This window comes from Hyla sarda, chromosome 3 (genome assembly GCF_029499605.1).
Source record: "Hyla sarda isolate aHylSar1 chromosome 3, aHylSar1.hap1, whole genome shotgun sequence".
In the NCBI taxonomy this organism is placed as follows: Eukaryota; Metazoa; Chordata; class Amphibia; order Anura; family Hylidae; genus Hyla; species Hyla sarda.
This window is the reverse complement of record NC_079191.1, coordinates 259,484,834-259,499,049: the sequence shown is the minus strand read 5'-3', so window position 1 is coordinate 259,499,049 and position 14,216 is coordinate 259,484,834. Positions and strand designations below refer to the sequence as shown.

The window sequence follows — 14,216 nt, the reverse complement described above, 5'->3', positions numbered from 1 at the left end:
ACGGCTACCTGAGTTTTGACAGTGGCCACTTAAAAAAAAAAAAAAAAATGGCTGAGCAATGTGCCCTACAGGCAGTTCTAGAGGCTTTGGAGGAACTGCACCAGGGACAGTGACTTTATCTCGCGAAGCTACATCTTGAAGACCCGTTTCAAGGCTAAAGGCTATCCTCATTCCCTTGTACAGTCCTCCTTTACCAGAGCTCTTTCACTAAATCAGCAAACATGCCTACTCCCCAACTCTGGTCAGACAAATACCAACACAGAATGTACTTTCAACTTCATCACCACTTACAGCAGAGAACACAAGGATATAAGGAAAATTCTTACTAAGCATTGGGCAGCCCTCTTACAGGATGCACATCTCAAGGGCACTTTTTCATCTAGACCCTCTCTCACGTTCCGCAGGACTCGGACCCTTCGGAATATGATTGCTACCAGTAAACTCAATTCCACATTACAGCAGCCCAACTCTTCCATACTTCTGGACATTACTGGAAGCTTTAGGTGTGGGCTATCATGCTGCAAATGCTGCCCACATATGACGCATAAATGTAAAGTATTTTCCTCTACAGTGACTGGCGAAACATTCTCCATCAAATCTTTACTCAACTGTGGGTCTCAGTACATCATTTATCTACTCCAATGCCCCTGCAAAAATGAATACGGGGGCAGGACTATTCGGTGCTTTAGAGAACGTTTAAATAAGCACCGCAGTAACACAGCACACTACTTTCTGCTACATAGTTTCTCATGTCATATGACAGAGCACCACCAGGGGGAGTTCAGTGCCATCCGAGCTACCCCTATCGAACATATCACTAAGGATGTTAACCAGAGATTTAACGTCTTTAGGAGACGCGGAAACTTTTGGATCCACACCCTCCGTATCCTGTCTCCTGGGGGTCTGAACGAGATGATGCAATCTCTAGTTCAGCTGCTACCCCCCCCCCCCCCCCCCCCCAGCTCATTCAGTCCACCCATATTTATGTATTACCACATACGGTTACTCCATACATAATCCGCCCTGACAACATATATAGCCTTTACCGCCACCATCCATGTGTTACACACACACACACACACACACACACACACACACACACACACACACACACACACACACACACACACACACACACACACACACACACACACACACACACACATATATATATATATATATATATATATATATATATATATATATATATATATATAAAATTCTCTTTACATTATTATTATTTCCACTTCCTGGTATATATACTTTTATATATACTTTCTTCTACAGCTCTTAGATCATGATTTAGTTATTAGTATTAGGAGCCGGCAATTACTTGGGCTATATATCATTTAGAAGACTTATCTATGCATTATGTTTCATCCATCTCATCCATACTATCTATACTTATGTATTACTTTATACCCATTTCGGATTATTATTTTTCCTTTTCCAATGTATGTCTATACCCCTTATCCTACTACTAATACCACCAACACATGCCGATGCACTACACTATATGCAAACACACTCTGTATCTCATGCCAATACATTTTATTCTTTACCCTTGCCAGGTGCCAATGCATAACACCTTATGTTAGCATCCTTGATATCTAGCAATTAATCTTTTAAATTTTTTATATTCTTTCTATCAACCCTTTATATTAACCATTAATGTTCCCATTATGCTCCATTCCGGGTTATTAATCCAACATTACACTCTATGTGACTACTTAGCCACCAACGATCACATGTGTTTGCCACATCTTTAGTGCATTTTGCTAATAGACCGGCTTCTGCCTCATCATAAGAATGAGCCGCCCACCTTTGCTACCACACTGCCAGGATTTATCTACAGTCTTTCAATATCCCCCTTAATCTGCTTTCATACATCACCTTTCATCACAGTTGTCACTATCCGTAGTGCTGTCAACTTATGCTGACAGCGCTGCAAAAACTCTGCATACCGATTGGTTGACTTAGTCACGTGACGCCCGCACCATAGCGACGCGTCAACAACAATGCCTTCCGGCGCCAGCATGCGCGCTTACAAGCACTGCAGTGCACTTGCTATTGCCGCCTATCAAGTCACGCCGGCTCACATCTGGACCCTGGATCACCTCACCTGTAACCTCGGGCACAACAGCGGTACCAGCGCCTTTTGCAACCCCTCATGTGGGTTGATATGCAAGTTTAAACTTGCTCCAAGGTGAGCAGTTACTACCTAAGGGGTCCACACACCCCACATCCCCTCTCTCTCTCTCCCCCTCCCTATTTTTCCTTCATCCAAACGGTATCACACTAGGCACCCACACTGGTCTCTTGCTTTTTTTCTCTTATACAGGTTCTCATAAAACCTTAGATTTTTTATAAAACCCTCCAATTGTGATTATGGGGGAGATTTATAAAAACCTGTCCAGAGGAAAAGTTGTTGGGGCCTTTTCAAAAATGAAAAAAAGCAATCTGATTGGTTGCTATGGGCAACTCAGCAACTTTTCCTCTGGACAGGTTTTGATAAATCTCCCCCTATATGTTTTGACTTTCTCTTCATGGTAACATGGTCTATTACTTAAACTATTGCCGGCCACGCTTGTCAGCTGCTCCATGTTCAGTCAGTCATTATGCCTGTGACATCGGGAATGCATGTTCATTGAAACACTGAAGGCAGTGCTGCTATTGTGCATTATCTCCTTCATTACCTTTTGCAACTTCGCATGGGTGTCTATTTTTGGACATTTTGATCGTGTCCATTATATGTCATGATACACCGACGACATTAACATTATTAGGCTGGTTACATCAGATGGGGGTCTCATCAGTTCATACTCAGTCCTTACTAATTATGCATTGAGAGACAATAGGGGAGTGTCCTACTAACTTCGGGCATTCTAGCCCTGTGCACTTGACTCTCATCACATGTGAACACTGATTTGTGATCCCAAGACGTTGGAACTATTCTCTTTACCTATGATCTCAATATACCACTGTTCCACGTTTGTGATTTTATTTTTGTTGGTCTAATCTTATATCATTTTAAGTTTCTTGTGATCACAATGACAATCACTATCCTATGACATCTCCAAGATGGACCCCCCCCGTTTATACTTAGCCAACTATATGACTGTCAAACATCCTCTAACATCCATCTAACTGCTTGACATCCTCTACTTAACAGACTATAAGACACTGACTGTGGCCGTGACCTTTGACTCTCACCTATTGCCGCAAGCACTTCTGTTGTAGATCTCATGTAGAAGGTGCATTTTTTTATCTCTTTGATTCTGTTATGTTAATTTCTCCTTCACCCCTGATGAACCCATTGAAAAATATGGGAGAAACACATTGAATTTTTCGAGCATGAGAATATAGTTATGGTCCACCTAGTCCTATTATATCTGAGTGGTACCCAATGTTTATCCTTTGCCATATACACACTTATTGATATTCTTCCCTCCCTAGTTATTTTTGTACATAATTGTTCGAGACCTCTTTTTGTACATTCTTCTTTTGAGCGTTACATTTATTAATGCCAAGGCGAATACATCTTTTTTTATTGTGCACACATTTTGTACCTGTATTTGATTGTATTTTTATATAAATTTAGTAAAAAGTTAAATTTTACTTTTATATCTTGGCTTCATTGGTAGAGTTCCTTTTTTTCTCAAGTATCTAAATCTGTCTCCAAGGGCAACAATATCTAAGTCAATAGAGGGTGACTGGTTTCCCTTGACGTATGTGTTTCTATTTCTTACATCAGCAAACCCCCTTCAAAGCTTTTTATCTAGGTCCCCCCCTTACCAGCCACCTGAACCAATGATGAGACAAGGGGATGTTACATTTGGATGCTTTTTTTTTGTAGGTATAGCTTGTTTTGTAAAATGAATCCACCATGTTAAAGTGCTTATGCAGTTTAGATGTGTCAACCGTTGTTAGTGACCTAGCATTTTTGAGGCTACACAGATTGTTTGCCTTTGATTATTAGATATCATGCACGTTTCAGTGTGAGTTTAGTTCAAAATGGCAGCAAAGTAGGTTAAATAGGTAGTCTAGTATCTAAAAACTTGTGTCAGATTACAGAAGTCCGACCTCTGGAATCCCCTGTCATCTCCCGGTCCAGTCCCCCTGGCTCTCTGCATGAATGAAGTGTCGACCACGGCACAAAGCTGTGGCCAACAAGCCCCTTCCATACATCTCTACGGGAGAGCGGGAGATATCTCTGGCTCTCCCATAAAGATGAAAGGAGGGGGCGCTTTGTGCGATGGTCGACATAGCTTTATTCATGAGCAAAGCTGGGCTCCGTCCATAGGGGGATACTTTTTTAATACAGCATCATTCCCTTAACCCACTTCACTGAGACATTTTTACCTTTATTAATGGCATTTTTCCTTCTTTATATTCACGGTCAATACTGTTAAGTTATATTTTGTATGTATGCACTAGGAACAAGATTTTGACACAAATGAAAGCCTGTCTATTCCATTTCAAGGTGACAAAAATGGCCCTGTAATATATGTTAAGTGGATACTGCGGTTTTTATTTTTTGACCTCTACAATAGGCAACATACAGCTTTTGTGTATTTAAAGTTTTGCACATATCCTACTTTAACAAGTCCACAAAAAGAAGTCCCCCTGTTATTGCCTGACTACTATATAGCAGTAGGGTTAATACTTGAACACTCTGAAGTTGAGTTTAATTGAAGACAGCTTTTAATCATTTCTATATCGCTTTCACATTTAAAGGTGAGGTGGTTGTCATTAGTCCATCATAATGTCCTTTTTTTTTTTTTTTTGCTGTCTGTTGAACTTTTAGCACAGTGTGAATAATTTAAAGCTTCTGTCCTTGTATCATATTCTACACACTTCCATTTATAAAAGTTGTTAAGGAGACTATGCATATTACTGTTAGCCCTGCAGCATTTGCATCAATATGATGTCCTTTAAAATATTAACCAAATGTAATTAAAGCTCTTTATTGAAAGTGATGCTTTGAATTACTGATATGCTTGAGGCGGAGGTCCCCTAATTAAATGGCAGAAAAACTTGTTGAAGGGAGAATGCCATCCTTGCTGTAGCTAGTGGTAGTTCAATGACTGAAGATAAATTAAATACTCTCTTTACCTTTGAGTTGCCTTAAAATAACATTTAATGAATGCAAATTAAAAGTAATCATCTCAATACCCTTCATTCTCAGAATGCAGTTACCGGGGCTCTCACTAAAAAAAGTTGTATGTTGTCAAATTGTATAGTGAATGCCAAACTATAGGCATGTCTCAGAATGCTGGCGAAACAGTACCATATCATTGTAAGGTCACATGTGGTCATTCAAAAAAAAAAAAAAAATTTGTTTTTATGCCACATTTGTAACTTCAGATTCCATAATTCCAATGTTTTTGCACTCTACATTCCCCGGTTCAGGAGGAATGTATAGGAACTTTATAATCCTACCCTCCGGAGTCCACAACAGGATTTGTGTCCCTCAGCCTCATATTCCCAATCCCAAGACCCTAGCATTCACTCGCAACCCCCTCCACCATTTTCAGTCAAATCCCCACCCATCTGACAATTCAGTGAAAATACGTAAAACCCCTATATTTTAAGATCTGGAAGACATGGCAATAAATTAATACAAATAAAATGTTTTATGATACTATGTATATTAAATAAAAAAAAATATATATAGATAATAAATAATCCTGAACACCTACAGTGTAGCTACTGGAGCAAACACAAAGTGACATTTTTTTTTTCTGCAGCTCAGTCGTCTCTTTTGTATACACTTTATTAGGCCATTTTATCATTGGGTGGTGAATTTAAAGGGGTGCTCCCGTGGAATTTTTTTTTTTTTTTTTTAAATCAACTGGTGGCAGAAAGTTAAAACAGATTTGTAAATGACTTCTATTAAAAAATCTTAATCTTTCCAGTACTTTTACTACAGAGTAAATTATTTTCTTTTTGGAACACAGAGCTCTCTGCTGACATCATGATCACAGTGCTTAGAGATGAGCGAACTTACAGTAAATTTGATTCGTCACGAACTTCTCGGCTCGGCAGTTGATGACTTTTCCTGCATAAATTTGTTCAGCTTTCAGGTGCTCTGGTGGGCTGAAAAAGGTGGATACAGTTCTAGGAGAGACTCTTTCCTAGGAATGTATCCACCTTTTCCAGCCCACCGGAGCACCTGAAGGCTGAACTAATTTACGCAGGATAAGTCATCAACTGCCGAGCCGAGAAGTTCGTGACGAATCAAATTTACTGTAAGTTCGCTCATCTCTAACAGTGCTCTCTGCTGACATCTCTGTCCATTTTAGGAACTGTCCAGTGCAGCATATGTTTGCTATGGGGATTTTCTCCTACTCTGGACCGTTCTTAAAATGGACAGATATGTCAGCAGGGAGCACTGTGGTCATGATGTCTGCAGAGAGCACTGTGTTCCAAAAAGAAAAGAACTTCCTCTGTAGTATTCAGCAGCTAATAAGTACTGAAAGGGTTATGATTTTTAATAGAAGTAATTTACAAATCTGTTTAACTTTCTGGCACCAGTTAATTAAAAAAAAAATTCCACGGGAGTACCCCTTTAAAGGGGTATCCCAGTTAAAAAAAATATATATATATATTATTTTTTTTATTTTTTTTGTTTTTTTTTCTTTTTTTATTTATTTATTTTTTTTCCACATCAACTGGCTCCAGAAAGTTAAACAGATTTGTAAATGACTTCTATTAAAAAAAAAAATTATCCTACCAGTACTGAAGTAGAGTTGTTGTCCTTTTCTGTGTGACAACAGTGCTCTCGGACACCTCTGTCTGTCTCAGGAACTGTCCAGAGTAGGATAGCAACACTGTAGAAGATACAGTGGCACTAATGTCGCTAAGCTGACAAGGATTACAGGACAACAGTGCTTCTATTAGTCACTGCAGGGGATCGGGGTCCTAAGCATGCGAGTCCGGCGGTGCTGGGAAACAGAGAAAGTCACAACATGGAAAGTTCAAAGAGAAAAGCGGTTACCCGCACTCACTGCAGGGCTTCAGTAGAACGACTCCGCTTCATCTGCTTGCACAGACATCCCCGGTCACGGACTCATTGCAGGGCGCTCAAAGGCGACTGCCAGCTGGTTTTGCGCTGATTGCGCTTCTTCCGCCCTCATTGCGCTTCTTCCGCCCTCATAACAAGGCCATACAAGGCCGGAAGAAGTGCAATCAGCACGAAACCAGCCGGCATTCGCCTCTGAGTGCCCTGCAACATGTCTGAGACCAGGCACATCCATGCAAGCCGATGTAGTGGAGTTGTTCTACTGAAGGTCTGCGGTGAGTGCGGGTAACCGCTTTTCTCTTTGAGCTTTACAGAGTAGAATAGGTTTGCTATGGGGATTCTTCTACTCTGGATAGTTACTGAGACCAAAAGGTGTCAGCAGAGAGCACTTTTGTCAGACAGAAAAGAAAAACTCCACTTCATCAGCTGATAAGTACTGGTACGATTAAGATTTTTAATAGAAGTAATTTACAAATCTGTTTAACTTTCTGGAGCCAGTTCATATGAAAAAAAAAAAAGTTTTTAACTGGAATACCCCTTTAATGACAGGTGACTTCTCTGTTGTAATGCTGGTGGTTACATAGGTGAGCTTTATATACAACACTGCTCTTCTCTGAATGTAGCTCCCCTGTGACTTTATGCTCTCTGGAAGAGGGGACTGTATACGGTCTCTTCCGGGAGGTTTTATTAGGGTGCCAATACACATGTCCCAGGCAAAGGAAGTGCCACATGGCCAGCTACCACTCTGTAAATTCACACGGTATTTGCGCAAGTACAGGTGGAGTACATAAAACCCATTTGCTTTACCTGAACTTGGGAAGAAAGTGTTGCAGTTCGTAGTATACATTTAGGGGAATAAATGAAAACAGACTGCAGCAAAACTGTTACGATACAAAAGCTTAGCTGTCATTGGTTGCTCTGGGAAAGCCGGACAGTCTTGCTGTCCTTTTTTTCATTTATTACAGCTGACACCTACAACTTTATGTACAGACTATATATGACAGCACCCAAGATCCTAAAATTAAAAAAATAGATTTAACACTATAAAAAATACAAAACCTATTTTCATGTCATGAATACATAAATGTAATAAATAAAAACAACTGGTACATTGCCTTTTAGGCTACTTTCACACACCTCAGAAATGCATCAGTTTTTCCAGAAGTATGCATGCAGTAGTGAATCTGCATCCAACTCTCACTGTGGAATAAGTGCAGATTTACTGTTGCAGTTTTTGTTTCATATTTTGACTTCCCTGTTGAAGTTAGTCATGGAGAAAATCTAAAATAAACCTTCAACAAATTAAATTCAAATATTTACCTGCTGTGGGTTGAAATCTGCACCACAGGTCAGTTTCTGTGCAGATTGCATGAGGATTTTTTTCTGCAGCATGTGAAAGGGATTATCACATTGCTACTACTGCAGATTTTCCAGTGATGCTGCATAATTTTATCTGTGTGCATGTAGTAACATTTGCTCTGCTCGGGGAGCTCTGTCAAAGACTCAGTTCAGGGCCACGAAACAGAGCTGAAACGGTTAGATGAAGAACAGATAAAAACTGATCCCATTTGACTGATCCCATCAGCTGTCTGTTGTTTTGCAGGCATTGCAATGGTATTCCAGCCATATACATCTTATCCCCTATCCAAAGGCCCATTCTATGCCGGGCTGTTGCTCCAATCATGGAAACCTTTGTGTTTCCGGGACTGGAGACGTGATGTCAGACCACACCCCCTCGTGATTTCACGCCATGCCCCCTCCATTCATGGCTATGGAAGTGGACGTGGCAACCGTTACGCCCCCTTGCATAGACATGAATGGAATGTGCATGGCGTGACGTCACATCTCCAGTCCCGGGAAAAGAGAGGTTTCCGAGACTGGAGCAGCAGCTCTGCATAGAATGCCTGGTGCTGCACAGAAATTGCGGGGGTCCCAGAGGCGGGCCTCCTTTTGTAAGAGGTCTATGGCCGGAATACTCCTTTAAGTGGAGAATATAACAGACCTGCAGTATTTTTTTCTTCTTCTGCTCAACTCCCATAATTTGAACAGGATCTCCTGAACACAGATGTGAACGATCCCTAGCTGAGAAAACTTAGCAGACCCTTATCAGGTCATTAGAGAGTGTCGGGGGGGGGGGGGGGGGGCTGTGTTCTCCTTGTAACTGGGGTTAAAATGTCCAGATACAGGGGAAATTGACAACAAAGAAATAAAAAAGAAGGTAACATGCCTGATCTGGAAGCAGGTAATTTCCCCAGCTGTGCATATCCTCTCGAGAGTGTACAATTGGCGCACAGTGGGCATCATTTTCTTGTAGTAGTCATTTCAGATTGTACAGAGGATGATTGTAATGTTCTTCAGCGAGCTTCTACTCAATCCCATTAATCTCCTGTTCTGAGACTTCAGAAACCTTTCCATGCATGCGAGTGAATATGGGCTCCGTGTGGTTTGTTAGTGCTTTAAATTGGTGTATCATTGTAAGATAATTTAGTGTTTTTAAAGGCTTCCAGAGCCCTATATACTTAATCTCTCAAAAGCAGATGTGCCCTGACCTTGGACGGTCTCATTAATACTGTGATTCTCTTTTTATTAGACATGAGTTGGCTTGGTATATGACCTATGTTCAGTTCTGGATTCTATTACAGGCAGGAATAGTGATCTGATAATTCTGCCTACGGATCAGTGGGACGCCTAAAACATTTCTTTGTCTTGTATGTTCCGATAATGAGAAAAAACACTGTGGGGAATAACTACAGGTGTTCCATGACCACATAACCTCACTGTATTATACTCTGGAAGATTATGGGAGAAGTGACATCCTAGCTTAAATGCTCACTTGGAATGATGTTTCACCCTATACTGCATTGGTGTTTTTGGTTAACTTATGTTTTTTGTTTTTTTCCCCCCGATTTTTCACACTGTAATGTAGTGGTTTTGGTTTACTTTTCAGAAAAGAAACGGAGAAGACATTCCAGTAGAGCAAACAAAAAACATCAATCACCGAAGGTTCGCTGCCTCTTTCAAGTTGCGTGAGGTGACAAAAGCAGATGAAGATTTATATAGATGTGTAACACAATCAGAACGAGGGTCTGGAGTCTCAAATTTTGCTCAACTTATCGTCCGAGGTAAAGAACAAATCAATACTTAATATAGAATAATACTTACAAAAGAATCCTTAGCAGTTTATGCACTTAGGACATATAGATATCAAAGTGGAGATCCCTTGCTCAGGAACTCTCTCTAGACCCCAGAATAAAGAGCCATTCTGACAGTGGCACCCCTTTGGGTGGGCTTGTGCTATCTTTGTGTTATATGTATTCCTCTGACTGGCATGGAATGTTACATTCCTGCTGCAGGGAAAACAGCTGGCTGGCTGCAGGTTTTCTTTTTGTCACTTATCCCTGCCACTGCCCGCAGTCATTCACATAGGACACTGCCGCAGCACTGACTGTTATGCTCACAGCCAACATACTGTCGGCTATGAGTGTAACAGAGTAAGGGTGTCAGGGTTAAGCTGTTCTGTGGCTGTGTCGTAGGGCCAGAAAGCTCTAGGTGGGATATAATTCATGCTTTTAAATTGGTTTCACAAAATGGGGGAAACAGAAACAAAAGATTCCACCATTATGATTTCATTTTTCCTATAAGCCCGACATGTACACACAAAAGGAGGCAGGGCTTTATGCATGAAAACTTTATCTAAACCATCAACAATTACTGGATAGTATGTTCTGTGTGAGTCGCTATATCTTTTGGCAGTCCCATAGGGGGAGATTTATCAAAACCTGTACAAAGGAAAAGTTGCCCATAGCAACCAATCAGGTCTCTTCTTTCATTTTGCAGAGGCCTTGTTAAAAATGAAAGAAGCGAGCTGATTGGTTGCTATGGGCAACTGGGCAACTTTTCCTCTGCAGAGGTTTTGATAAATCTCCCCCATAGTTTAAATATAGCTGCGGTCAAGTATGCACATTACAACTCAAATCACTGTTCTTGTGTATAGGGGATACATTGTCATTATGGACAAAAACCTTTTAAATGGGTTCTCTGGTAGAGGGTTTATTTTTATTTTTTTATTAAAAACCTTAGCTTGCCTCCCTTGCACCCCTGGTTCCTCCAGTATTGCTGCTTTGGTCCCGTGTGCGATCCTTATCCTGGTGCCAAAAAATTCCATTTGCACAACAGCATGTGACATTGATTGTCAATCAGTGTTGCTTCCTGAGTGGACAGTGTGATTTCACAGAAGTGTCATTGATTTGGAGTTACATTGTGTTGTTCTAAGTGTTCCCTTTATTTTTTTGAGCAGTGTAGTTTAACTGCAGTTCACATAACAGCCCAGGAGGAGTTCAGGGTCTGTGGTGTTAAACCTATACTAAAGATTAACTATGGTGACGACTCCTGTATCTCAGTGGCACGTTAAATCTGACATCCAGCTATGTCTAGATAAAAGATGGTAATTTTAAGGGAAAGTTTGGGGCCACTGATATGAATTGCCTTTAATGTGAGTTGGCAGCGTATTGCCCGTTGTCAGCGATGACCCAGGGGCAAGAGTTTATTAGTGCATTTCCTTTTAAAGTCAATGTGACAGGGCATGCCCAGGGCTTTTTTCCCTTGCCGTTTGGAACAAATGAGAATTTCACTCGTGGGTGTTGGTACAGTGTAATATTGATCTGGGTATTAATACAGCCAGAGGATGTGGGAAAAAGCAAACTACGGTATATACTTTATCATGGCTTTAACATAGCATTTAATTCATTTTGTAATACAAATGTTTTTAGCTTGTAGACCGTAGATTTATTTTATTTATTTCTTTTTTTTCTTTTTTTTTTTTTTTCTTTCCAAGTTTGAGTTGATAAAGTGAAAGGCTATAACATAAGCCTTTGCTTATAAGCCTTTGCTTAGTTATTAAGGTCTTCTATCTGTCGTCTTTTGTTTATGAAGAAATAAAAGGTTCTTTATTATAAACCTGGCTGTAGAAGATAGAGAGCTGGCTTTTTTATCCTTTGTTTGTTACCTTATACAGTTGTCCCTCAAGTTACAATATTCATTAGTTATAGGACAACATTTTTATGTTGAAAGACCATAACTAGTATTTGGTTCCAAAGCCTCCAACATGTCAACCCAAAATAAGGAAAACTGGCAAAATAACTAATACAGGTAAAGCAATTATACATAGTGGGCTGGTGCCTCTTCAGAGTCCTGTACAATATGTACATTGCTCTAGAAATACAAAATGAAGCTATCCTCATCTGGAATGCAAAAGAGCTGCTAGTCCTGGCCTGGGTAAACAGCAGTACAATACTGCACTATACTATAGAGAGGAGCTACTATACAGAAAACTCATGCATGCATTTCAATAACACAGGAGTTTTCGCTGCAAAATGCACACCCTGTTCAGTTTTTCCATTGTTTCTGGCATTGTATGTGGAGTATGATTCCAGAAAAGACCATTGTAATGTTGAAAATATTGTAACATGAGGCCTTAGTAACTTAAAGGGGTACTCCACCCCAAGATATCTTATCACCTATCCAAAGGATAGGGGATAAGATGTCTGATCGTGGGGGTCCCGCTGCTGGGGACCCCCGCAATATAGCATGCGGCACCCACCTGTTTCTGGTCCGGAAGCGCTGGAGGGTCTGGGTCCCGACCACGGGAACGGAAGTTTGTGACATCACGTCTCCGCCCCCGTGTGACATCACGCCCCGTCCCCTCTATGCAAGTCTATGGGAGGGGGTGTGACGGCTTTTGAAATAAATGTTTCTATTACTGGATAACCCCTTTAAACCCCCCCCCCACTTTCAACTTTGTTTGTTTCTAATCTAAGATAAAGAATTTACTGTTAGTGCTCTGTGCTGTTTGTGAGATTCACTCACTTACATAATGCACTCTCCACACATTACCGTATCCGGGAGAGGATATGAGGATACTTTATGTACATCCTCCCTGCTGAGGGGGGAGAAATTTTGCTAAGGTAAGCTTAAATATCTTGGCCAAACAGGGAATCACAAGCTGTCTGTAGAGAGTGCTTGCTAACTAATAAAGTTCTGTGATTACAGCAGCCTTGGCAGAGGTTCAAGCATACGGTCTCTCTGCTGTGTGAGAAGGGTAAGCAGACATCAACCAGGACTGGGTTACAGCTTCACTATTGTTACATGGCAGATAACACATTTTTGTTAACCAAACAATCCATTTCTGCCATCTGTTTTAAAGTTTATCTGTCTCATCATAGATAAGACAAATAATGCTTATATACGTTATTCACTAGGTCATGTTGATGCTTCACATGTCTTTTTTGTGTGTCTAGCTTTTGTTTTTGGCTCTGTTCTGCTGCTCACTCATTCTGACATTTACTGCTTAGGAAGGACAGTGTCTGAGGCAGTGACTGAGCCTGCCCTCACTCCTCATACATTCACTTCCTTCCTGAGTCTGCAGTGCAGTGCTGGGTCTCCATCCAATCACTGCATGCTGCTCTGTAACCCCTCCTCACTGTTTCCATTCAGAAGTCTGATAGACAAGACAGGAGTGAGCACATAGAAATGCTCTATAAAAAGGAGATACATATTTTTTATGAAGTATATTACAAAGGTTAATATTTTGCCAAGATGTAGAACATATAAAAAGTTTTAGATTCTGACAGTGCCCATTTAACAAAAACAGATCTTGCTGGAATGCCCACATGTTTTATATGTTTAGATAAATGAGCCATAAATATGAGACATCCTATATATACTTTTCACAAGTTTGTTGGTTTTGACACATGGAAGAATTTCTTTCTTATTATATTGTTGATATAATTGCCCTAATTTTACCTTTCTACTGGTAAAAATTAATGTTAACTCATAATATTTTCATGTTCTGACACTAAAGGTTATGTCTTTCAAATTACAAATCCAATCATTGAGGTTAAAATATCTTATTTCACTATCATTAATTGTCTCAGGGTTAGCTATTCACATCAAACCCATAGAGAATACGGCAGTTCAGAGAGTGCTTTATCGTTTTTCCACTATTTATTTGTGTTAGACTAAACTCTTCTCAGCTTGTTGAGATTAAACTCTTATCAAAATTTACCCATTTAAGGTAGGGTCACACAAGGCGTATCTTTCTGCTCCATATTTTCCTACCCATTGAAGTCAATGGGTAGCAAAACAAGCAGCTGATTTTGCTACCCATTGACATCAACGGGTAGGAAAATAAGCA

General features: G+C 40.3%; 1 protein-coding gene across 14 annotated transcripts in view; it reads left to right on the top strand.

The window, feature by feature from the left end:
* The window catches only part of PTPRK (protein tyrosine phosphatase receptor type K), a 400,600-nt gene that overhangs the window by 180,144 nt on the left and 206,240 nt on the right, over positions 1-14,216 (top strand). For all 14 annotated transcript variants that reach the window (XM_056566508.1, XM_056566504.1, XM_056566511.1 and 11 more), the window contains exon 6: positions 9,972-10,146. In XM_056566508.1, the coding sequence (XP_056422483.1) occupies positions 9,972-10,146 (175 nt within the window). The remainder of the gene's footprint in view (positions 1-9,971; positions 10,147-14,216) is intronic.